Source organism: Zingiber officinale, chromosome 7A, assembly GCF_018446385.1.
Source record: "Zingiber officinale cultivar Zhangliang chromosome 7A, Zo_v1.1, whole genome shotgun sequence".
NCBI lineage: Eukaryota > Viridiplantae > Streptophyta > Magnoliopsida > Zingiberales > Zingiberaceae > Zingiber > Zingiber officinale.
The window spans coordinates 102,444,679-102,470,355 of record NC_055998.1 but is presented as its reverse complement, the minus strand read 5'-3'; the positions used below and the strand labels follow the sequence as shown (position 1 = coordinate 102,470,355).

The 25,677-nt window shown below is 43.2% G+C and overlaps 1 protein-coding gene across 4 annotated transcripts in view; it reads right to left on the bottom strand.

The window, feature by feature from the left end:
* Positions 1 to 1,327: 1,327 nt before the first annotated feature.
* The window catches only part of LOC122001922 (probable RNA-dependent RNA polymerase 5), a 119,792-nt gene continuing 95,442 nt past the window's right edge, over positions 1,328 to 25,677 (bottom strand). For all 4 annotated transcript variants that reach the window (XM_042556913.1, XM_042556917.1, XM_042556916.1 and 1 more), the window contains 4 exons: positions 2,893 to 3,055; positions 2,255 to 2,399; positions 1,851 to 2,014; positions 1,328 to 1,767 (listed from right to left, as the gene is read on the bottom strand). In XM_042556913.1, the coding sequence (XP_042412847.1) occupies positions 1,531 to 1,767; positions 1,851 to 2,014; positions 2,255 to 2,399; positions 2,893 to 3,055 (709 nt within the window). In that variant the 3' untranslated portion in view covers positions 1,328 to 1,530. The remainder of the gene's footprint in view (positions 1,768 to 1,850; positions 2,015 to 2,254; positions 2,400 to 2,892; positions 3,056 to 25,677) is intronic.

Genomic DNA, 25,677 nt, shown 5'->3' with positions numbered 1-25,677 from the left:
CCCTAGCTGGATTTGACATGGCTTGTGAGAGCTTGTCACGACGAGAGAGACGTAGCAAGGGAGATTTTGCGATAAGAGAGGGTGAGGTGATTTTGCAAACTCTAACTTCAACGATGGCTGTGAGAGCTTGTCGAGCGGGTCTGGGCATGTCGAAAGAACTACGAGCAAGGGCGTCTATGACAACAAGGTGGGGGAGGGTGCAGCGAGGAGAATCATGAGCGAGCAGCTGTGTCGAGGAGAATCATGAGCTAGGGCACAGGGAAGAGGAGATTAGATCGTTCATGGCGAGAAGGAAATAAAAAACGCATGACGCAGACTTTCCACCAGGACGGTTGACAACCGTTCGCATGTTTTGGTCCACAACAGAGCTATATATATATATATATATATATATGACTTGTCCAAACCGAACTCGGGCCACTTGGAATTGATCCAGGTGCTTAGATTCTTCTCTTAAGTTTATTTTTTATTTTAAGATATATTATATTTATTTAGTGTTCAAAATTTTAGAATTTAAGAGTTAAGTTATAACAAATTTGAATCAATAAAAATTTTCCTTTAGGATTCAAGCTTCCCTTTTAAGTTATAGTGTTCAAGATTAAAAATTTTAAATATTCACAGGACATATTATATATATTTAGAGTTTAAGATTTTAAAATTTAAAGATTGTTTTATAATAGATTTAAACTTATAAGATTTTTTTTCTAAGGTTTAGGCTTTCCTCTGGGGTTATAATATTCAAGATAAATAATTTTAGGTGCTCATGGGGCATAATATATATATTTAAAGTATTTTAAGAAATTTATGATTTTTAAAAATTCAAAAAATATTTAAAAAAAGTCAAGCGCTTGGATTAAATCCCGACGCCCTGACTAAAAATAAACAAAAAAAAAAAGAATCAAAAGTGCCTAGATTAATTCCAAGCACCTCAAAAAATTTGTTGCGGATCATTCTAGTGAACGGTCTGCAGCATATCTTTTCACTATATGTATATACATATATTTAGTAATGATATAGTGACGGACTCCCATCCATAAATCCTGTCCACTCAAATATATCCAAGCGCCTGGATCATTTTGAAGCACCCCACACAATCAATCAAGCATGAGAATCGGACACCATATCAAACCGCGTGTATCTATATATATGGACTACAACAGGATTTTTAGGAGATCTATTTTAGAGAGACCAAATTACTACATGAATATAAACACAAGAATACATTTTTGTCTGAATCTAATCAAAGTGAGGTGACGAGAAGTTAGCCGGAACTTAAATTCAGGGTATGGCCTGGATGCAATTCTAGTTTGTGCCTTGACAAGAGCAATGATCGAGCAAATTGGGAATTTGACCAAATTGAAACTTGGCCAAGAACATACATGTACCTTACCACTATTTTAACTCAAACAAGACAGATTTCTTGAAATACATAAAATGCTCGCTATATGTTGCCTACTTCTAATTCATGAGGAAAGTTTAGATACAAAAACCCTCAACCCCTTGTCTAAATTTTCTTTTATCGAATTTTTATTACCCAAGAATTTCTGTAAGTACACTTCTTGAGCAAGGAATCAAGGATTTATCATCTTGTTTTGATGCGTGAAGCATGCATAGTGCTCGTCCAGCAACATTCCAAGCAAAACTGCACCTACCAACGCCTCCCATTTGTGCATAATCATATGCTAGATTATAAATAGCAAGAGCCTCCTCAAATATATCATCACGTTTCCTTGGGCTGTCTTCAAACTCGGCAGCTTCATATAACATCTATTCATTTGCCCAAATTGTCATGAACTTGGGAATGAGTGACAGATAGTTCATGCCTTTCAGAATAATTTAATTGCACTTACCCACTTATATTTCTTGATGATGTCATCTGCCATTTCCTCTTTGAATTCTTCGATTTCGTGTTCCAATGCCTGTGCCATTTCACTCAAATAATTCGTGTACCTTGGCTTCCACAATGATAGGCCAGATTCGGAGTAACGACTGAAACAAGATAGCTTTGATATTCCTGTGAAAAGAAGGAATGTTTATAATGGGACCAGAGAAAAGACAGCTGGAAAACAAAATCTTGGTCACATATCCATATTGAATTTTTTAATTTCAATGATTCTACATCTTTGAGCTCTGCTAGAAAGTAGAAACCAATACAAACTAGCTTTGTTTCTTCCAAGTTAAAAGGAGTTGAAACAAGTTATGCAAATTCAAAATCTTGCAAGTACATTTAGAGAGCAAGGATGACAGTTCTCACCATTAAATTGATTATCTTCAGTTTGCACTGAACCCGCTTTATTAAAGATCAATCCCAGTATGGATGTTGAAGTATAAGAATCTGACTTCAACTTCTCCATGTAATGTGGATACTTATCAGCCTTGAGTTCAGGGGGAACATCAACCTAGATTAAGAAAAATGAAAAATTAGTAAATAAGCATATCTTGAAATCAACAATACCAATAATTACACGTTAAAAGAGATCATGACCCTAAGAAGCTTAAAAAAAAGGAAAATGCCATCATTCATCTTTTTCACTTGACTACTCAAGTCAATAGCTTTACACTACATATAACACAATAATGCCACTTCAACGAGTTTACCTCACTACGTGCCAGATTTACAAGAAGCCTAAGAGGGGTAGAAATGAATTGTAGTTATTGTATGTAGATTACTGATGAAAGCGCAATTTAGTGTCAATTAAAAACATCTGAAATCCAAACAATAAAAAAATAGAAAAATTAAAGAAAGTAACTCATTTTGCAACAAATTCAAGAGCTTTCTCAACCAGATCCAAAATAAAGCACAATGGATACCTTCCTAAAATGACATGTTAAATACAACTTAAACAAGATTTGAAAACAACAAGCAAGACAAATTAGTAAGCATAAACTAACCTTCAGTCCACTTTTTGGTGCATCCACTGCATCATAATATATGTCAACTAACTTAAGAATCTTCTCTTTTAGACATTCTTTCTCCTCCACACAATCATCGCTTAGAGTCAGCAGCCTATCCATATATGAAAGCCAACAATCTGCAGCTACACTAATGGTGTAACTGAAAGAAATCAACGAACTCCAAGAGTTAATATGGCAGAAGAATAATAACAAATACAGAACAATGCAATCTAATAATGCCAGAAGGTGACTGGGAGCAGAAGAAAGCTTGTTTTTTTTGCTTTAGAAGGTTAACTAGGGAAATTCACGTTTTTGAAAAATATTCTCTAGGTGAGTAAATACTAAGATCACATCTATGTTGTAGATCAAGAGAGCTTGGCCAGAGCCTTACTTTTAGGGAGAGCCAGCCTTGTCTCAGAAAACGAAACAAAGAAACTATGTACAAAGAAAAAACCAACCAAGCATACTTCAAGACATGAATCATTTCTGAGTTGTAAGATTGATAAATCAAGCAGAACAGAGCTGGGCGGCTTCATGCATAGGGATTGAAGAATGGAGCTTGAGGAAATCTCTGCGACTGGAGGCATATGATGCTACAGAAGTGATTGCCAATCAGTCTCATCAAAAGATCATCATAAACTTATCTGCAGACCACCTTACTATGAACATGAACAATCATTTTTTGATTACAAAAGATACATTTGCTGTCATAAGAAGAATAATAGTTGCTATTAATTTTTCTTCGCTGTTACTATTTGTAAAATACCGGAAAATAAAGAATAATAATAGGGGAATTTTCCGGAATTTTTGGAAATTTTTCGGAAATTTTTCGGAGCTCGTACGAACGAGATAACGGGGATAAAAATGGAGCCGGGAAAAACCTGTTTAGGCTACCCCATTTAAGCTAGGAAATGTTTATATTTATATTTCCTTTTTCTTTTATTTTCTTTATTTTCTTCGTTTCTTTTCTTTCTCTGCCGAAGCTCTCGCGCCCGAAGCCCTCTCCCCTTGCCTAACCGGCGCTGAGCGGTTTCCTCGCGATTAAAGCCGTGATCGAGGGTTTGTTCCCTTCTCTTCTCCTCTGCTCTGCCGCCCCCAATCGCCCTGTGCCCTAGCCGAGCCATCCTCCGCCCGATTCTCCTCTTCATCTTCCCACGCGCCGACGACGCACAAGCCACCGCCGGTAGGCCGCCTCCCTTGTGGGAGATTTTCCCCTTGGTGCCGGCCCTTTCTTCTCCTCTTCGTTGCGTCGCTGCCCTCATGCACAGGAGACCATCTCCTCTTCCGACCAACCGCGTGCCCTAGATCTTTGCTGCCGGCCGAGCCTTCTTCCCGCACGAAACTAGCCGATCGCCGGCCTCTTCCTCTGTGCTCGTGCCTAGCTAGTCACCGGCGCCCGTCACCCCTTGCCGTGGAGATCCCAGCGCCGCCGCGGCTACCACTGCCCTAGTTCTTTACTGTCGGGCAGAGCCCCCTTCTGATCTGCCCTAGATCTGTCGAAGCCCTCCAAGCCGTGCCTTAGACCTCTCTATCGGGTCATCCTTCTTCGTCATCAGATGCCGGTAGGAAGAAAGCTACCGGCACAAGTTTAGGGTAAACATTGATTTACTCTTATTTAGTTGAGGAATTCATTGTGAATTTAGGCATTTAAACTATGCTAGGTGCCTGATTTTAGGAATGTTGATCTGTTGGGCAGCAACTTGACCTAATGTCACCACCCAACATTTGATCGGATCTGCTGCCATCGTTGAAAAGAGGAAAATTAGGTAAAGATCCTTGTTGACTTTAATAATTGATGTGTGAATTAGGTTTATGTGTATGTGTTGATTTAAAGTTTTACCCTAATTAGGGTTAGATATTTTATTTAGCTATTTATGAGAATTATAGCTAAATAAAATATATTTAAATTGGTAACACAGGACTGTGACGCGAGACGATTATCTCGATGTCAGATTTGGATCAGATTGGACTTTCTTATTGGAGGCGGGTACTTCTGACTTTATGTCGTTTGATATGCATAGTAGTGAATTTAACAAATTACAATAATTATGTTTCTTATCTGTTTCGGTTAGTCACTACCCGATACTTGTTACATGCTTGGTTGATACTTGTTTTGCATCTCATGTTATTTCTTACCTGCTTATACATGCTTATAGGGGGTAGTGATATACCATGCTTCACCATGTTCAGGACCTAAGTTTTATACCTTATCTTATCTGTATACCTTTGATTTGATTCATTGACCTAAGGTGCACCTTCTATATATATATGGTATAGCTCAGGATATTTCCATGATTAGTGTCATGCACCATTCGCATGATTGCATGCTGTGCGATAGTCCGCTCCATTATTGTTGAGCACATCGCCAGTTACATGGATCTGCACACACCACCACTCATGGGTTAGTGGTCGATTCAGGCAGAGTGTGTTGCAGCAGGGACTTTGTTTGGCTCCGTTGGTCCGCTCATGGGTAGTGTGACACAGCGTGGTAGCCGGCAGAGATTCCTCCCCGTCATCGTGTACCGGGAGATGAGAGCATTGCGCTCCCCCATTTATGATTTGGGGTAGGAGGATAGGTGTACTCCGACAGCATTCCATCCACCCGGTCACTCATCAGGAGCAGTCACGACAGAGTGCACGGTTGTCACAGCCCTACCCACTTGGTCTCACCATTGTGTGTGAGATGGTTGACTGGCGTCAAGGGTGACCATGACGCATCATTGACATCATACGCATTGATGCATTTATTTCTTGTGATTGTGTTTGCTGCATTTATTTGCTGCATATTGGTTGGATGTTATGCTTGACATGCATACAGGATTTCTATACCTCTCGGACTGTTTATCCTTGTACCAGGTCCTGGTTAGTACAGTATTCTCTTGTTTACTTCAGTTTGCATTTACCTTTATTACGTCAGGAGACTGTACGCATGATTAGTGCTAGATGTTATTTCCTTACTATGTATATCAGTTGTTACCCGCTGAGGAGTTGACTCACCCCGTGGATATTTACTATTTTCAGGTTGATGCTGTCAGGAGAGAGTTCCAGTTGCTAGTCCCCTGGAGTCCACAAGGATGTCTATTGTCTTTTGGTGTCTTTTACTAGACTATGTTGGAAACTGTATTGTTTTGATATACTTGGATTTTATATGGACATTGCCGATGAGTTTTTAATTGGACTTGTTTTACTACACGCCTGCCTAGACGGCAGAAGAGGTAAGTGGATTTTATCGTCGGATTTGAGCTTTATGAGTGTAGTGGAGTAGGATATTGGTTTTAAGCTTTATGAGTGTAGTTGAGTAGGGTGGATTTTGAGTCTTATTATCATTGCTTATTAAACTGCGTGGATGTCTATATGTTGTGGTTTGTTTATTATTGTTATTTATTCCAGCCGCATGTGGCTGAGGTATATGGTGATGTAATAAAGTTTCAGATTGTCCGTCGTACAGGGGAGATGCTGCCGAAATTTGTTCGGACAGGGACTCCTCCGGGGCGTGACACTATTTTCAAACAAATAATGGCATGGACAAAGCTGCATTGTTTATGCACCACACTGCTAAGTGTTAATATGCTATCAGGTTTTAACTATGTGAGTTTCGTAGCCAGATTATATTGATCAAGACCTAACTAGGAACATGGAAAGCCCTATAAACCTGCAAATAAATCAATCATTAACGGAACTATATGTGTAAGTCTAACTTGAATAAATCACACCTCAACTTTAATCTAAAGGGAAGTCTTGGCTCAACGGTAAAGTTGTTACCTTGAGTCCTAAAGGTCACGAGTTCGAATCTTGGAAACAGCCTCTTGCAAAAAGCAGAATAAGGCTGCGTACAATGGATCCTTCTCCGGGACCCCTCATGACGGGAGCTTCGTGCACCGGGCTGCCCCTTTTTTTATGTGAATTCTTAAATCTGTTTAAGCACTTAAATTCTAAAAAAAGGGCAGCCCGGTGCACGAAGCTCCCGCCATGTGGGGTCCCGGGGAAGGATCCATTATACGCAGCCTTACCCTGCTTTTTTGCAAGAGGCTGTTTCCAGGATTTGAACCCGTGACCTTTTGGTCACAAAGCAACAACTTTACCGTTGCGCCAAGGCTCCCCTTCAATCTTAATTTATTTAATTCCCCTTTACCAAGGCTAACTTTAATTTTCATGATTTAATTCCTCAATCTTAATCTAATCTATTTTACTGGCATCATACAATAGACATTTCAAATCAACACCTAATCTTAACTTAATTAAAATTCTTCAATTGGAATTATTAAATATTTAAAATTTCACCTACTATTCCACTTATTATATTTAACTTAGTTTATTTTATTCTCTATCCCAATTTAAACGGTGTTTTCCCAAGGGTGCACCCAAGGTTCTAAAATTCCCAAAGAGCGTACTATAATTTTGTTTTTTTCCAAAGGGCACACCTAATTTTAATAATACCCCTTCTACCAACAATGGAACACCAACCCATTTTTCCAAGCATCCGAGCCACAATATCTTAGCCACTCAAACATCACCTTGAACTTCATGCTTACCAAAACCTGTTTTACAATCAACTCTTTCCGCATAAAACAGTATTCCGGCAGTATAGCAAACCAAGAAAAAGTTAAAGAAGACCAATTAGGGTTTTAGCATAGCTTGGTATAGCTCATTCGACATCTTCTAATTGATTCTCTTTTTTCATTATTCTCTGAATGTATAATATGTTGACAAATGTTGTGTCAATATTGGTTTGAAAAATTATTTAGAATGAATTTTAGAGATGATAATTTATATTTGTTGTAAGAAGGGGAGCCTTGGCGCAACGGTAAAGTTGTTGCCATGTGACCAAAAGGTCACGGATTCGAATCTTGGAAATAGCCTCTTGCAAAAAAAGCAGGTAAGGTTACGTACAATGGATCCTTCCCCGGGACCCCGCATGGCGGGAGCTTCGTGCACCGGGCTGCCCTTTTTTTTTTTAATTTATATTTGTTGTAGTTCAAGATTTTGGAAAGATAAGTTGATGGTGTGATTACAACCATTCGAATGTAAGTATTTGTATCTCATAAGAAAAATTATGTGCCCACCAAATATTAGAAAAAAATAAATTTTCAAAAATTTCTCCTATGCATTACCAGTGGTGCAGTTTTTCTAGACTTGGTCTAGATCTCCTACTACGTGGTGCCAAACTTTCAAATGTGGTAGAGGTACATCCGTTCTTATTTCTCCAACTTGTAACACAGTGGTGCTGATCATTATAACTAAAGGTGTAAACGAATCAAGCTAGTTCGTGAGCTTTTCGAGCCGGTTCAAAAAATATTTAATTTGTATTTGAAATTATCAAATTCGATCTAAATTAGAATCCATAATATTTTGTTCGATTGTTCATGAGCAACTCGTGAGCTGAACTCGAATCAAACTTTGGTTATTTTTACACAATTTTAATTTAAATATTCTCAAATTAAGGTATGAATAATTTGAACTGAACTCAAATTTAAGTTATGTTATAATCCAATTCTGTTTGAATCAAAGTTCGAATAATTCGAACCGAACTTGAGCTCGAATTTTATTTCAAATCAAGTTTGAACCAAAATTATTTATATTTTCGAACTGCGAATCGAATTCGAATATCACATATGTTTTTTGAACGCAAACTCAAATATCAATATTTTTCATATTATTCGACTCGATTCGATTCATTTGCACCCCTAATTATAACCTAACACTACTATGGCGTTGAACCTTCCCTCCCAGCAACATTGTGGTGTTGATCAACACAAATCGGCACCATTATGGTGCTGAACTACACAGTTGTCAGATTTCTCCAACCCAACACCATGGGGATATTGATGATTTCAACCCAGCATCACATTCGTTATGTTTTCTTTAAACTAGCAACACAGTGGTGTTGATCATTCCAACTGTGCATTAGAGTGATATTGAATTTTCAAACCCAGAACCTTGATTTCTTCAACCTAGCACCACCAACCCAACACCACATAAGTCTTGAACCTTCTAACCCAATACCTCAGTCACCAATCCTGCACCATGGTGGTGCTGATCATTTCAACCAATCACCACATAAGTATTGAAAACACCACAATCTCCAAACCTAAACCAGTGGTAGTACTAATCATTCCAATCCAGTACCAGAGTGGTGTTGATTATTTACTATGCCATTTGACGGTGAAAAGTTTGTAACTACAATGAACTTGTTCAGAAGTGTCCATCAACAATCTACCCGTGTCAGAGTCATAACTTCATGTAGTAGGCTCAAAAGTAGAATTGTACACCATCAATCAGTTTTGATTGAGATTGATAGCCTTAGCTAGCTTTGATTGAACCATATCTAAGTCCAATAGATTTTTGCATTGCCCTTGAGTCCCACCATGTCTTAAAGCCTCAGTTTCATAGCCTTCTTAGTAGCATGTTTACAAAAATTCAGCCTATCTGTCAATTGGCACAAAGCCATAAGTTCATATAGGAGTGTCAAAATCAGGGTTGTACATCATCTCTTCCTTCTCTACACTGTCTTCTACCATTCCATGCCCAAATTTTAGTTTTCTTAATTCTTTAAATCCATCAATGAGTTTCGATCAAAACTCATTGACAGCCTTAGCCATCTCTGATTAAACCCAATCCAAATCCAGTATATTTCTGCATACCCACAAGTCCCACCATGCCTAGCTTCTTGACATTCTAACATGTGCAGAGGCTATTTATAAAATTCAACCTATGTGTCAATTGGCAGAGAGCCATAAGTACATATAAGAGGTGAGAACTCAGGTTGGATGTCATCTAAACCTTCTCTATACTTCCCTCTTGCACTACATGCTAGGTTTCAATATTCCAAATCCTCTAGGTACATCAATGAGTTTTGCCCAAAACTCATTAATGGCCTTAGCCAGATCTGACCCAATTCAAGTCTAGTAGGTTTCTGCATTGCCCTTGAGCCTCACTATACCCTAAAACCTCAATTTCATAGCCTTCTTATCCATGCAAAGCCTATTTAAAAAAATTCATCCTATCTACCAATTGACATAGAGTTGTAACATTATATAGGAGACTCAGAACCAGAGTTGAACATCATCTCTACCTTGCAATCTATCTAATTGTGATGATTATAAAAAACTTCGTAGGGAGGACTCTATTTTTGATGAAGTTTTCATATTTTTTGAATCTATTGAATCAAATTTCGAGGAGAAACAACTAACTAATCAACAATCCATAAATGTGCCCCCATGTAATATTCCATCATTTTCTAGGTATACTAATGTGGGGAACAGAAACACAAATTATTTCACCTTTCATCTAAATGAAGTTAGTATATTAGAAGGTGAGCTACCCAATATTAGTATGGTAGTTGGAGAATATTTTGAAAGAACTTGGAGTCAGCAGGAAGTAAATGATATTCAGATTGCAAAGAAATTAAAATACAATACCGATTTGGAAGAATTTTTAACTGATGATATCCAATTTGAACAAATTGATTTTAACCCAATTAGTATAGGGACTTAGAGGAGTGCCTGGTTGTTGATGATCCATATGTATGAATTCACAAATAAAAACAAAGGCCAATTGAAGATGCAATGGAGTCAAATCAATTTTTCATTGGACAATTTTTTTCCCTCCCAATCAGAGTTCAAGGATGCACTAGTAAGGCAACAATGCCCAAAAACTTCATATACAATTGAGTTGACACCCGACTCAATAGAATTAGAGTTATTTGCTTTAATCAACCACGTATGTAGAGAGTAGTTATTAATGGAGATGTGAAGTACCCTCTTACAAAATATGTACAACAACACCAATGTGATACCGTTAAGGAAACACCTAATCACCATGCTGGCACATCCAAATTTATAGCTTATCAAATTGAAGGGCAGTTTGTTTCTTTTGATAATTAGAAACCAAGGATGATCAAAAGAGAAATGCAATCTTGGGGTTCATATCATATAAAAAAACATACTTAGCTGACAAAAAGCATTAAAGAAAGTAGTTGGTGATTTTGATCAGGTTTATAGTGGCAGTTATGTTGCGCTAAGAAATGGTGAAAATCAATTTCAATGTTATTTTTGAGTTTTTGGTGCCTATGGAAGAATATTCAAGTCGTATCTATGCAAACTTATTGAAATTGATGCTACACATCTTAGTGGCAAATATCCTAGTATGTTGTCGATGGCAACCGAGTTGATGGTAATGCAAGATCATCCAGGTTGGCTTTGGAATTACTAAAGTTGAATGTGGGTCTGTCTGGAAGTAGTTTTTGGACCATTTAAAGAGATTCCATACTGTTGATCCATAGTCATTGAGCATTGTATCAGACTTGACATCGATGCATTATATCAACAATTAATAAAGTGTAACCAACCACCCATTATGCTTTCTTTTGCTACTACTTATCTTGTAACATGGTAATAGATACCCGGGATAGGCCTGCATTAGGTTTGTTTTGGGAAGCAACAAGAGTGCAAACGACAATCCAGGGCCGAGGAATGCAAAGCATGCTCGAAAGACATCCGGATGCTTATGAGTAGCTACAGATCATAGATTCTATGAGATGAGCTAATGCACACTTTATTGGGAGAAAGCACACAATACTAACCATTAATTGTTCAGAGAGTTTAAATACTTTATTTAAGTATACACGTGAACTTTTCATTACCAGTTTAATTAATAATATTAGAAGAAAGATTGCTCAATGGTTCTTTAATCCTAGGGGGAAGCTTCAAAATCTTATGGTCTTTTGACACCTTACACCAAGAATGAAATTGATTTAAGGAGACAAAGAACTAGACTATATGCAGTCTTCCCACACTCCCAAAATGAAATGGAAGTACAGATACTAGCTTCTTCCTACTTGATTTGGAAAGGCATAGTTGCAAATGCAGTGAGTTTTAAATTTCATGACTTCTTTGCTCACATGCTATTGCAGTCATCACATATCGCAACATGAATCAACATCGTTATTGTGAACATTATTTTGTGTCTCAAAATTGAAGGGGTCACTCACATGGATCGTATTTACCCATGTCAAAATAAGCTATTTTTGTCTAGTGGTTTATACAAATATTGTAGTTCTACCTCCCCGTAACGTTGTATAGCCTGGTAGGACAAAAAAGCACGCATCGAGTCCAGACATACAACTATGCAATACTATAACAATAATAAAATAATATTGTGACAACCAAGTAAAAATAAAACATAAATGCTATCAAGTAAAACACTTGCAAAGATACAATAAGGAAATAGAGATGCTAAACAGAATTTGTAGATGATCATTGAACAATGTCTACAATCAAGTAAAAATGACCACTGGTTTATATCTATACTATCAAATGTTCATGTAATACACTTGTATTAATTCTTACCATTTGTCTTAATTTTTAATAGATATACAAGAATAGTAATTCAGGAATTAGTAAGTGGTGGTATTCTACAGCACGTCTTATGGTCAAGTGGCTTGCACCAGTTGTATTTGTTTTTTACCTTCCTAGTATGTCTAGACTCGATGTGTGACTTCTTATACCGGGCTACATAATGCTACGGGGAGGTAGAATCGAGATATTGTATAAACCACTAGGCCAAAATTGCTTACTATATAGATAAATACGATAAGTGGCCTTCCAATTTTGAGACACAAAATAATGCTCACAATAACAGTATGGATCCATATTTCGATATGTGATGATCGCAATGACATGTGAGCAAAGAAGTCCTTAACTTTGAAACTCACCGCAGATGCAACTATGGACCAGCGATTGAAATGTCATTCCGTGCCGCTCGGCACAGACGATTTTACAATTCCATCAGGGAAGCGAAATCGGCATGTCACGTGCGCAAGGATGCGTCACCGGAAGCTTTCGGTGCCGTCAGAGGCGTACTAGGTGCCATAAGAGTCGCGGGCGCTGGAGGTGTCACGATGCGACCCTACACTTCTAGCAGAGTCGAAAGCGTCACACCGCCAAAAACGTCGTAGGATGTTTTCGACGCCGTTGAAAGCATCGCGGGATGCTTTCACGTCGCCGGATGCCGAAAGCGTCGTCGGACGCCGAAAGCATCATCGAACGCTTCCGGTGCTGCCAAAGGCCTCGTTGGACGCCTTTGACGCTGTTGCGGGTGCTCGTTGCAGGGTGTCAAGAGCGTTACTGTGCAAAATTAATATTACCATTTAAATAAATCAAGCAATTCCCACTTAAGTGTGATATTTTAAAGAGACTTTCATAAACCCTAATTAAATTATCCCAATAAAATATACAAAATACATTTAAAATTAAAAAAATAATAAATAAATTATTTTACTGTTTTAAACTTATTTAAAAATTCTAAAAAAATTTAAAATTTTTTTATAAAAATTCTAATAAATCAAATTTATATTCTGATATATATTTTTTAATTATTTTATATTTTTTTATTGTTTTAATGTTTAATTAATATTCTATTTTTTTTATTATTTTAAATATATATTATTTAAATTATTAACTAAATAAATAATTAAATAAATAAATAGTTATATATAAAATAGTATTTTGTATTAATTTATATAATTTTCATTATTTAATTTGGACGTTGGAAACTATAAAGGTTATCTAAGTAAAATATTACAAGAACCAATGTTTCCATCTGATTCACGCCTCTCCTTTTAGTATTAGTAAAGTAACATATTATGAAGTATCAATTTTAATTCGAGTTATTGATAGATAAAATTTTCTTTAAAGAAAACTATATTTAATTATTTTTTTAACAATATTAAGTTGTTTAATAATAGAGAACTTATATAAAATCAAATACGACTTATTTTTAAATTATACACAATAAATATATTTATCTAATAATTACTATATATAAATAAAAAATACTGAAACTATTTTGGCACGACACGATACTAAAACCGTATCGTTCGGGTATGGGACCAAAACCTCGGCACGGTTCAAGATTTTAAACCTTGACTATGACTAAGCTCGTGTATGTATTTCCATTTCAGTTTATAGTATGTGAAAACGGTATATAGTCTAGTTCCTTGTCTCCTTAAATCAATTTTTTTCTTGACATAAGCTATCAGAACACTATAGCTTTCTCCTTGATTAGGATCTATGTTATGTAACGACTCATAGGCATCTGAATGTCTTTCGAGCATAGTTTGCATTTACTTGGCCGTATTGGATTGTTGTATTAGCTCTTGCTACTGCCCAAATCAAACTTAAGGTAGGCCTATCCCAAGTATCTGTTACAATGTTAAAAGATCAGTGGTAGCTATAAAAAGCATAATGAGCGGTTGGGTATACTTTACTAACTATTAATGTAATCCTTCGATATCTATCTAATAAAATGCTCATGACTGTGGATCGACAACAAGGAATCTCTTCAAATGGTTTAAAAATCATTCCCCTATAGGCACACATTCAACTTCAGCAATTCCAAAGCCAACTGAGATAATTTTTCCATTACCATCAACTGTCGTTGTCATCAACAACACAATGACACTTGCCACTTTACTAACTGTTGATATAATCCTTTGATATCTGATCCTGTCCGAACGCTGAATCGATGGACGCTGGGCACGTGGCGCTCTTCCAACTGATGGCGTGGGTCTCTGACCGACCGTAGGGATCTCCGGCCAACCTGCAAGGAAGTCGGCCCGGGAAGGGGTTCCCGGCGACGACCCTCCGACGCTCAAGTCAGGTAAGAGGAAAATGATAGTGGCTTTGAAGATGTGAGATCGCGTGATCGCGTACCTTTGGCGAAGTCTGGGGGCCCTTATATAGAGCTATAAGGAGGCTTATGCACACCTATCGAGGTGTACACGTGTCCTTTGCCATGCCTTAATATGGGCTTGCCAGAGGAGCATACCTGACACCATACTGCTACAGTCCGAGCATATCTTTGATGGGACGGCAGAACCTTCCGTCATGGGCTTCTGTGTATGGCTTGGTCGTCGAACATGCATGTTGTCAGAAGATGTTCCCTTGTCCTTTTGTCCTTTTTTCCCGGAGCCGAGCGTCCCTCCGCTCGGCAAGCATCGATCCGACCGGACGTAGGTATCGGTCCGACCGGGTGCTCGGCTGAGACTGTTCCTTCACAGCATTGCTGCTTTACGCCTCGGCCGAGCGGGCTAGCTGCTCGGCCCGCGACCCTGTTCACCCTGAGCGTCGGAAACCCGACTCCCCGTCGGGTTATCTTTGATTCTGCTTGGACCCTTTCGGCCGGTCGGACCCACCCCTTCTCCGATCGGTCGGACCTCATGCTGATCCTTTTGCCTTTTGACTTCTTCGTGGCGTTGACTCCCCTCCAGAGGGGGTCCTCCGACCTTACTGCCGGATCACTTGCCTCCCCTTCAAGTCTAGTCGAAGGAGGCGATTAGCCCGACTGACTGGACCATCAGTTACGCCGAGCGGCGTCTTCGTTAAGCTGCCCTCCGCTCGACCCCCACGGGGGTAGCTATGGCTTCAGTCAACGCCAACATTCCTCGGATCTCTTCGAAACTCGCGCCAATCTTCGACATTAAGGCCGGGCACGCGCTCTGTGCCTCGTTAAGGCGCTCATTAAATGCTATCCCGTGGTTGAATGCCAAGTGGCATTGCTGCCGTCATCGTACGGCGGCGGCGCCGCGGGTGACGAGACCGAGGCGGTTTGAAATGGACGGCGCAATGCGTGCTCCGGTTCTCGCGACCTGCATCCGACGGTGGAGGCCGCTCGGGCTCAACCCTATAAAGCCTTCGCTTTCTTCCTTCGCCGCATTTCTGCTTTCGCGTGCCCAGAAGCTTCCTTCGGCGTTCTAGTGCTCCGGCGGCTTCGATTCTCCTTTTTCCGGCGATTCCGTGTTCTTCGTCGATCCTCCTTCTCTGTAAGGTTCTTCTTCTTTTCTATCTTCGGTTCTTGTGTTTTCTTTGCGTTTCCTTCCCGAGTTTTGGTCCTCTAAGCACTGTTTTGCTTGTCATCCTCTTCCTTCCATCCTCTGCATTTCTTCTTGCCTTTTGTGATTTCGTCCGTTCGGACAATGGCTAGTTCCTCTCAGCCTCAAGACCAATCCCTCGGCCCGTGGTATACTACCATGGAGTCGCGCTTCGATCGGCGCGACGCCGATATTCTAATGAACAATTTTGACATCCCTTCTGATTTTGAAATTATCTTACCCTCCCCCTCCGCTCGGCCACACAAACCGCCGTGTGGAGCTTTCTGTGTTTTCCGCGACCAGTTCATAGCCGGTCTGCGCTTTCCAATCCATCCCTTCATCGTAGAAGTTTGTAACTTTTTCGGCATTCCGCTCGGAAGCCTAGTCCCTAACACTTTCCGCCTTCTATGCGGCGTCGTCGTCTTGTTCAAAATCCACAATATCCCCCTCCGACCGGAGATTTTCTATTATTTTTATTACCCTAAACAGTCCGAGCTGGGCACATACATGTTCCAGGCTCGACTCGGTTTAGTTTTCTTCAATAAACTGTCCTCTTCCAATAAACATTGGAAAGAGTTCTACTTCTACCTTTGTCTCCCCGAGCGGGCCGCTTTCCGAACCCAGTGGCAGGTCGGACCGCCAGTCTCCCCTGAGTTGAAGAGGTTCAAGACCCGACCGGACTATCTGCACGCTGCCAACATGTTAGCCGGTCTGAAGTTTGACATCAATAAGTTCCTGCCTGAAGGGGTGATGTACATATTCGGCCTGAGTCCGATCAGGACCCCCCTTCCGAGCGGCTTCGGTAAGAATTTTACTTGCGTATTCGCTTTGATTGCTAACCGATTTTCTCCTTTTTCCTTTGCAGCGGACATCGTCATGGAGTCCGTGATGGCCGACATTTTGAAGAGAAAAGCGGCGGCGCTCGAGGCCGCAGCTGCCCAGGAGATGGAGGCTCTTGGCATTGAGCCGGTCGGCTCACACGAAGAAGAGAGCGACACGAATGGGGGAGAGTCGGTCGCTCAGGCTTCTCTCCCGGAGCCGACGGTTGGCATAACTTCCAGCCGAGGGCCTTCCGCTCGGGAGGACGGCTCCGCTCAGGAGGAGGAGCGTCCTCTTCGACAAAAAAGGCGCCAAGTGGAGACACCCTTTAGATCGGCTACTTCCGCGGTCCAACCGTCCGAGCGGACCATCGCAGATTCTCGCGGCAAAGCCCCAGCGGTGGAGGCGATTTCGTCCGATCGGACTCCGTCCCATCTATTAACAACCTTGCTTATGTCAGAGATGGGTGGAGGAGATCGCTGTCTCCAATCGTCTCGCCATGGTGGACGAGGAGCTAAAAAGATTAAGGAGTTCGGGCGGCGCGCCTTCTCAGGGTCCTTCTTACGCCGAGCTGCAGAAAGAGCTCAAGAAGACCCAAGCCTTGCTAGCAGCGGAGCAAAAGAAAACGGCCGACCAGGCGCATTCTCTGTCCGAGCTCGATCGACAGGTCAAATCACTTGACCGAAAAATAAGCCTAGCGACCGAGTGGAAGAAGACGGCCATTGCCGACCTGGAGAAGAAGAATGTCGAGGCTCGGGGCATGGAGCAAAGAGTTAAGGAGCTGATAGACCAGTTGGCCGGCGAGAAGGCGGCCCGATCGGACGTGGTGACGAAACTTGAGGCTGCCCTGCAAGAACACCAGGCCGCCGCCGACACCTCCCGAGCTGCCCTCAAAGAATACCAGGAGGCTGAGCCAAGCCGGGTCGCCGCCTTGAGGCAGAATTACATCCGTTCGGTCGAATTCTCCGAAAAAGTCTGCGAACGGATGTACACTGCCTTCGAGCTTGCTATGAATGCCACCACAACCTACTTGAAGTCCAAGGGTCTTCTGCCCGACTCCGTCATCATCCCGGCCCAAGATCAAGCGACGCTCTTTGGCACCATCCCAAAGGACATTTATGATTTTCTTGAGTAGAAGTCTTCATGTAATTCGGCCGCTCGGCCAAAAACTATCCTTGGTTTGTAATTCAGCCGCTCGGCCTTAATTTCTCTAATGATATGCTATCCTTTCACCTGCTTTTTCTTTTGCTAATCAATACGCGTGCTGTCTGCTCGGCTCACCAACTACCGTTGTTCATGTTCCCGTACTTCTCCCCGTTATTCGCCTCTCATCCCACTTCTCTTATGTTCGAAAGGGATTTTTTACGAAGTATTTTGCATAGCTAGTCCGCTCGGCTGAATATATCCTGTTTCGCAAATGGGTCTTTCGCTAGATGTTCACGAAATACTTTTGGTTACTTGGCCGATCGGCCAAACGACTCACAAGTCGACTTCTTTATTGTCTTCTTTTGACCGGAGGGTTTGTAGTCACCGGCGTGACTCTCGATTTTTAACGTCGGAGCTCGACGGCCTTCCGGCCGGAGGGTTTATAGTCGCCAGCGCGACTCTCGATTTTTAACGTCGGAGCTCGACAGTCTTCCGGCCGGAGGGTTTATAGTCGCCGGCGTGACTCTCGATTTTTAACGTCGGAGCTCGACGGCCTTCCGATCCGGCTGACGATGCCCTATACTTGCGCTAATTTTCTGATTTTTTTTACTCCTGCATTTCAAGTATACAGCCGAATGGAAAATATACAGCATACATTACATTGGCGCACCTTTCACCCCGCCCGGTAAGGCTGGAGGTGGTTCGTGCTCCACGGTCGATCCAGTTGCCGTCCGTCTTCATCCTCCAGATAATAGGCCCCCGAGCGGAGCTTTTCGATGACTTTGAAGGGGCCCGCCCATTTGGAAAAGTAGTCGACCGCCACTAGAAGAAACTTCCGCTGACCGGTCGCCATAGGGAACGGACCTACGATATTCATTCCCCACTGATCGAACGGACATGATACTGTAGATGCTCGCATCTCTTCCGCCGGTCGGTGGGAGACGTTGTGGTACTTCTGGCAAGAGAGGCACGTCGCGACGGTCCGAGCGGCATCTGCTTGCAGGGTGGGCCAGAAGTACCCGGCCAGCAGGATCTTCCTAGCCAGCGATCGTCCGCCCGGATATCCTCCGCACGATCCTTGGTGCACTTCTTGGAGGATGTACTCCGCGTCCTCCGAGCTCACACACTTCAAAAGTGGGCGGGAGAAAGCCTTCTTGTAGAGTTGGTCTCCAACGAGTGTGAACCGACCGGCTCTCCTCCTCAATAGCTGGGCTACCTCCCGATCGGAAGGTGTAGCACCCGAGCGGAGAAACTCCATGATGGTTGTCCTCCAATCGCTCGGGAATGCGAGGCCTTCCATCCGGTCGATGTGCGCCACCAAGGATACTTGCTCAATTGGCTGCTGGATGACGACCGGTGATATTGAACTTGCGAGCTTGGCTAACTCATCTGCCGTCTGATTCTCTGATCGGGGTATCTTCTGGATAATAACTTCTCTGAAGTGAGCCTTGAGCTTTTCGAAGGCCTCAGCGTAGAGCTTGAGCCGAGCGTTGTTAATCTCAAAAGTGTCAGAGAGCTGCTGGGCGGCCAACTGGGAGTCTGAATGTAGTGTCACCCGACTGGCGCCTACATGCCGGGCTGCATGCAAACCGGCTATGAGGGCCTCATACTCTGCTTCATTATTTGTGGCCTTGTAGTCCAGCCGGACGGATAGGTGCATCCGTTCTTCTTGGGGAGAGAGTAATAGCACACCAATCCCGCTCCCGAGCCGAGTGGACGATCAGTCCACAAATATTTTCCACACAGCTTCGGACTCGGGCTTTTGCACTTCGGTAACAAAATCTGCTAAGGACTGCGCCTTTATCGCCGAACGGGGTTGATACTGAATATCAAATTCACTCAACTCCGTTGTCCATTTAATGAGCCGTCCGGACGCTTCTGGGTTCAGCAACACTCTTCCCAATGGGCTATTTGTCCGAACGATGATTGTATGTGCTAGGAAATAAGGACGAAGTCTCCGAGCGGCGAGGACCAAAGCAAAAGCCAACTTCTCGAGCCCAGTGTAGCGAGATTCAGCATCTTTTAGAATATGGCTCAAGAAGTACACGGGTTTGTTCTTCTCCGCTCGTCCTCACTAATGCCGAGTCTACTGCCTGCTCGGTCGAAGATAAATAAATACAGAGCGGCTCACCTACAGCTGGCTTGGCTAGCACGGGCAAAGAGTTCAGGTATGTCTTCAGCTCTTCAAACGCCCGATCGCATTCTTCGTCCTAATGGAACTTAGTAGCTTTGCATAGGATCTTGAAAAAAAGGAGGCTCCGGTCGGCTGTCTTGGAGATGAATCTTGACAATGGAGTTATCCGACCGGTCAGGCGCTGTACTTTCCTTAGATTTCTTGGGGGCGGCATATCTTGTAACGCTTTTACCTTGCTGGGATTTACCTCTATGCCCCTCTCGGTCACTATATAACCTAAGAAACGCCCGCCTTTTGCTCCGAACAGACATTTCTGAGGATTCAGCTTGACTCCATACTTCCTCAGCGTTCGGAAGGTCTCCTCCATGTCCGTAAAAAGATCAGCCGCTCGGACGGACTTGATGAGAATATCATCCACGTACACTTCTAAATTGCTCCCGCGTTCTTCAGTCCGAACGCCATTACATTGTAACAGTAAGTGTCGTCGGCTGTGACGAAGCTGACCTTCTCTTGATCTTCTCGGGCGAGCGGCACTTGACAGTAGCCCTGATAGGCGTCTAGCATGCATATCAGCTCGCAGCCGGCTGTGGAGTTCACTAGTTGATCAATCCGGGGCAGAGGGTAAAAATCCTTTGGGCATGCTTTGTTGAGATCCCTAAAATCGATGCAAACCCTCCACTTGTTACCCGGCTTGGAGACTAGCACGACATTTGCGAGCCAGCTCGGGAACTGGACCTCCCTTATATGGCCGGCCTCCAGGAGCTTCTCGACCTCCGCTCGGATGATGGCGTTTTGTTCGGCGCTGAAGTCCCTCTTCCTTTGCTTCACCGGCCGAGCGTCCGGTCGGACGTGAAGCTCATGTTGTGCGATACTTGGCGAAATTCCCGGCAGCTCATGCGTCGACCAAACGAAGACATCACAGTTTCTTTGGAGACATTTGATCACCTCCTTTTTCTGGCTTGCCTCCAGATCGGCCGCAATAAATGTGGTGGCCTCCGATCGGGTCGGGTGAATCTGCACTTCCCTCTTTTTCTTCATAAACCAAAGAGGGTGGTTTTTCGGTTATGGCGTTCACCTCGATCCGTGGCGTCTTCCGAGCGGAGTTAGCTTCGGCTCGGACCATCTCGACGTAGCATCGCCGAGCCGCCAGCTGGTCTCCTCGCACTTCTCCAACTTTATCTTCAATCGGGAACTTAATTTTTTGGTAGAAGGTGGAGACGGCCGCTCGGAACTCACTGAGCGCCGGTCGTCCCAAGATAACATTGTATGCTGAAGGAGAGTCGACCACAACGAAGTTAGCAGTCCGCGTCCTTCTGAGCGGTTCCTCTCCCAGCGAAATAGCCAGTCTGACCTGTCCGACCGGCAGAACTTCATTGCCCGTAAACCCGTAGAGGGGGGTTGTCATGGACAGCAACTCGGCTCGATCAATTTGCAGTTGGTCGAAGGCCTTTTTGAATATAATGTTGACCGAGCTTCCTGTATCGATGAAAATGCGGTGAATAGTATAGTTAGCTATTACCGCTTTGATGAGGAGGACGTCGTCATGTGGCACTTCGACTCCCTCAAGATCCCTGGGTCCGAAACTGATTTCGGGCCCGCTCGCCCGTTCTTGACTGCAGCCGACCGCATGGATCTGCAGCTGCCTGACACTTGCCTTCCTTGCTCTGTTGGAGTCACCTCCGGTCGGTCTGCCAGTGATGATGTTGATTTCGCCGCGGGACATGTTGCTTCTATTTTCTTCCTCCCGTGCGGACGGCCTAGGCCGCTCCTTAGATACCCGGGGATTGTCCTCGTGCCTCTGAGGATGATACCGCTCGGGAGACTGTCGTCGATCGGCTTCACGATGTCGCTGTCGCCTGTCGGATGGCGGCGATCGACGGTGGCCACTCCGGGGAACGGGGTGGGTGATCAGGGGAAGGCTTCGGCAATCTCTCGTGTTATGCGTGTCGGTTCGGTGGAACGAGCAAAACATGGGGGTCCATACCTTCTTCTTTGGTTTGGGCCGCTCGGCAGCTACCTCTTGGACGCCATGGGACCTCGCATGGTGAGAGCGGACTGCTTCGGTCTGCGGTCCTCTGGGCGGCTCCTGTCGAGTGACAGCCTTCCGCTCGGCAGGTGCTAGCCGCTCAGTTGGAACTTCTTTTCTTCGGGCCGTCTGTGCTTCCTCCACATTAATGTATTCATTGGCCCGGTGTAACATATGATTGTAGTCTCGAGGCGGCTTCCGAATGAGTGAACGGAAGAAGTCACCGTCCACGAGGCCTTGTGTGAACGCATTCATCATCGTTTCTGAGGTGGCAGTTGGAATATCCATGGCCACTCGGTTGAATCGTTGGATGTATGCTCTGAGCAGCTCCTTGGGCTCTTGCTTGATGGCGAATAGGCTGACACTAGTCTTCTGGTAACGTCGACTGCTTGCAAAATGATGGAGGAAGGCTGTGCGAAACTCCTTGAAACTTGTAATGGATCCGTCCGGCAGCCTCCGAAACCACCGTTGCGCCGATCCCGACAGGGTGGTAAGGAACACCTGGCACTTTACTCCATCTGTGTATTGATGTAGGGTAGCTGTGTTGTCGAACTTACCTAGATAGTCGTCCGGGTCGGTAGTTCCGTTGTATTCCCCGATCGCCGGTGGAACATAATGTTTTGGCAGAGGGTCCCGCAGGATGACCTCTGAAAATTGCCGGTTGATCCGCTCAGGGGAGGCGTCCGTTCGGGGAGCCTTACCTTTTCTGTTGTCTCGCATGGGCGCCTCGTCGGACGAAGATCCTCGGTCACGATTAACTGTTGCAGCTTCAGGAGGCGTACGAAATAGGGCCCGATGACATGGAACCGTGGCCGGTGGTGCTTCCGCTCGGCCTCCCGACGCGGACGTCACTTGTTGCTCCATCCGCTCGGCTTGCTCCTTCTGTTTCTGTTGTTCCACAAGCTTAGCTGCTCTTGCCTCGATCAGAGCGTCGAGCTCCTCCTGGGAGAGCATCACGACGTGCTGTCGTCCAGCTTCGTCCATTGCTTCCGCTCGGATGCAGGTGCGTTCCCACAGACGGCGCCAATTTGATCCTGTCCGAACGCTGAATCGATGGACGTTGGGCACGTGGCGCTCTTCCAACTGATGACGTGGGTCTCTGACCGACCGTAGGGATCTCACGCGAACCTGCAAGGAAGTCGGGCCGGGAAGGGGTTCCCGGCGACGACCCTCCGACGCTCAAGTCAGGCAAGAGGAAAATGATAGTGGCTTCGAAGATGTGAGATCGCGTGATCGCGTACCTTTGGCGAAGTCTGGGGGCCCTTATATAGAGCTATGAGGAGGCTTATGCACACCCATCGAGGTGTACACGTGTCCTTTGCCATACCTTAATATGGGCTTGCCAGAGGAGCATGTCTGACACCATACTGCTACAGTCCGAGCATATCTTTGATGGGACAGCAGAACCTTCCGTCATGGGCTTCTGTGTATGGCTTGGTCGTCGAACATGCATGTTGTCAGAAGATATTCCCTTGTCCTTTTGTCCTTTTTTCCCCGAGCCGAGCGTCCCTCCGCTCGGCAAGCATCGATCTGACCGAACGTAGGTATCGGTCCGGCCGGGTGCTCGGCTGAGACTGTTCCTTCACAGCATTGTTGCTTTACGCCTCGGCCAAGCGGGCTAGCCGCTCGGCCTGCGACCCTATTCACCCTGAGCGTCGGAAACCCGACTCCCCGTCGGGTTATCTTTGATTCTGCTTGGACCCTTTCAGCCGGTCGGACCCACCCCTTCTCCGATCGGCCGGACCTCATGCTGATCCTTTTGCCTTTTGACTTCCACGTGGCGTTGACTCCCCTCCAGACGGGGTCCTCCGACCTTACTGCCGGATCAATATCCATTTCATACAATGCTCAATGACTATGGATTGACAATAAGGAATCTCTTCAAATGGTCTAAAAATCATTCTTATGCAGGCACACATTCAACTTCAGCACTTCCAAAGCCACCTGAGATGATTTTTCCATTACCATCAAGTGTCATTGTCATCAACAACACATAATAACACTTGCCACTAAGACGTGTAGCATCAATTCCAATAACAACACCATGAATATTTTGCCACAAGAACCGAAAGCCAAAAACAACACTAGAACTAATTTTCAACATTTCTCTGTAGTGCAGCTTAAGTACTTAAGTATTATATAAGTCTGACCAAAATCACCAACAATTTTTTTCAATGGTTTCTCCTGAATTGAGTATGTTTTCTTATACGATATGTGAACCCCAAACCTATATTGCATTTCTCTTTGAATCATCCTTGGTTTGTAATTATCAAAAGAAACAAATTGTCTTCAATTTGACAAGCTATAAATGTGGATGTGCAAGCATGGTGATCAGGTGTTTACCTAATTGTCACATTGGTGTTGCTATATATATTTTGTAACAGTAAACTCCACATCTCCCCTAGCAATGATTCTCTATGTACATGGTTGATTGAAGCAAATAACTTTAATTCTATTGAGCCGAGTGTCAACTAGATTGTATCGGAAGCTTTTGGACATAATATACCTTACTAGTGCATCCTTGAACTCTTGTTAGGAGGGAGAAACTTGTCCAATGAAAAATTCATTTGGCTCTATTGGATCATCAATTGACCTTTGTGTTAATCGTGAATTCATAACATATGAATCATAACAGCACTAATCTGGGTTAAAATCAGCTTGTTCAAATTGGATAATATCATGAGCTAAGAATTCTTGTGAATCAGTATTGCATTCTAATTGCTCTGCAATTCGTATATCATTTACTTTCTGCTAACTCTAGGTTCTCTCAAAGTATCAAACAGCTATCATATTAGTACTAAGTAGCTCATCTTCTAATCTATTAACTTTTCATTTAGATTAAAGGTGAAACAACTTATATTTTTGTTCCCCACATAGTATACCTAGAAAAAAATAGAATATTACTTGCAGACACATTTATGGACTCTCCTCCAAATTTAATTCAAAAGATTCAAAAAATGTGAGAACTGTATTAGTACAGTCCTCCATGCAAAAGATTTTACAATCATAACAATTACATAGACGGCAAGGTAGAGATGGTGTGCAACCCTGATTTTGAGCCTCCTAAATAAAGTTATGGCTATGTGCCAATTAGCACAAAGGCTTAATTTTTTTAAATAGGTTCTGCACGGATAAGAATACCATGAAGCTGAGGCTTTAGGGAATGGTGGAACTTAAGGGTAATACAGAAACCTATTGGATTTGGATTGGATCTCACCAGAGTTGACTAAGGTCGTTAATGGTTTTTGCTAGAAACCATGGACTTAAAGGATTTGAAATACTGAAACATAACATGGAATGGAAGAGAGAAGTGTAAAGAAGGTAGAGATCATGTGTAACCCTAATTCTAAATCTCCTAGATGAAGTTGTTTTATGTCAATTGGCACACATGCTAATTTTTTTTTTAAAAAAAGACTAATAAGAAGGCTATGAATATGAGACTTTAGGGCATGGTGTAAAAACCTATTGAGTTCAATCAGAGTTTGTTAAATCATCAATGGATTTTGATCGAAACTCATTAATAAACCTAAGGATTTGGAATATTAAAACTTGGGCATGTAGGGTTTAGGGTTTAGGGTTTATGGTGGAAGAGGGTGTAGTGGAAGAGGGGAGTATAGAGAAGGAATAAATGATATGCATTGATTCTGAGCCTCCTACATGAACTTTTGGTTTGTGTCAATAGACATACAGACTCGATTTCTGCACACATAACAGGCCATAAAGCTGAGGCTTTAGGACATGGTGGGACTTAGGGGCCACGCAAAAACCTACTAGACTTGGATTGGATCC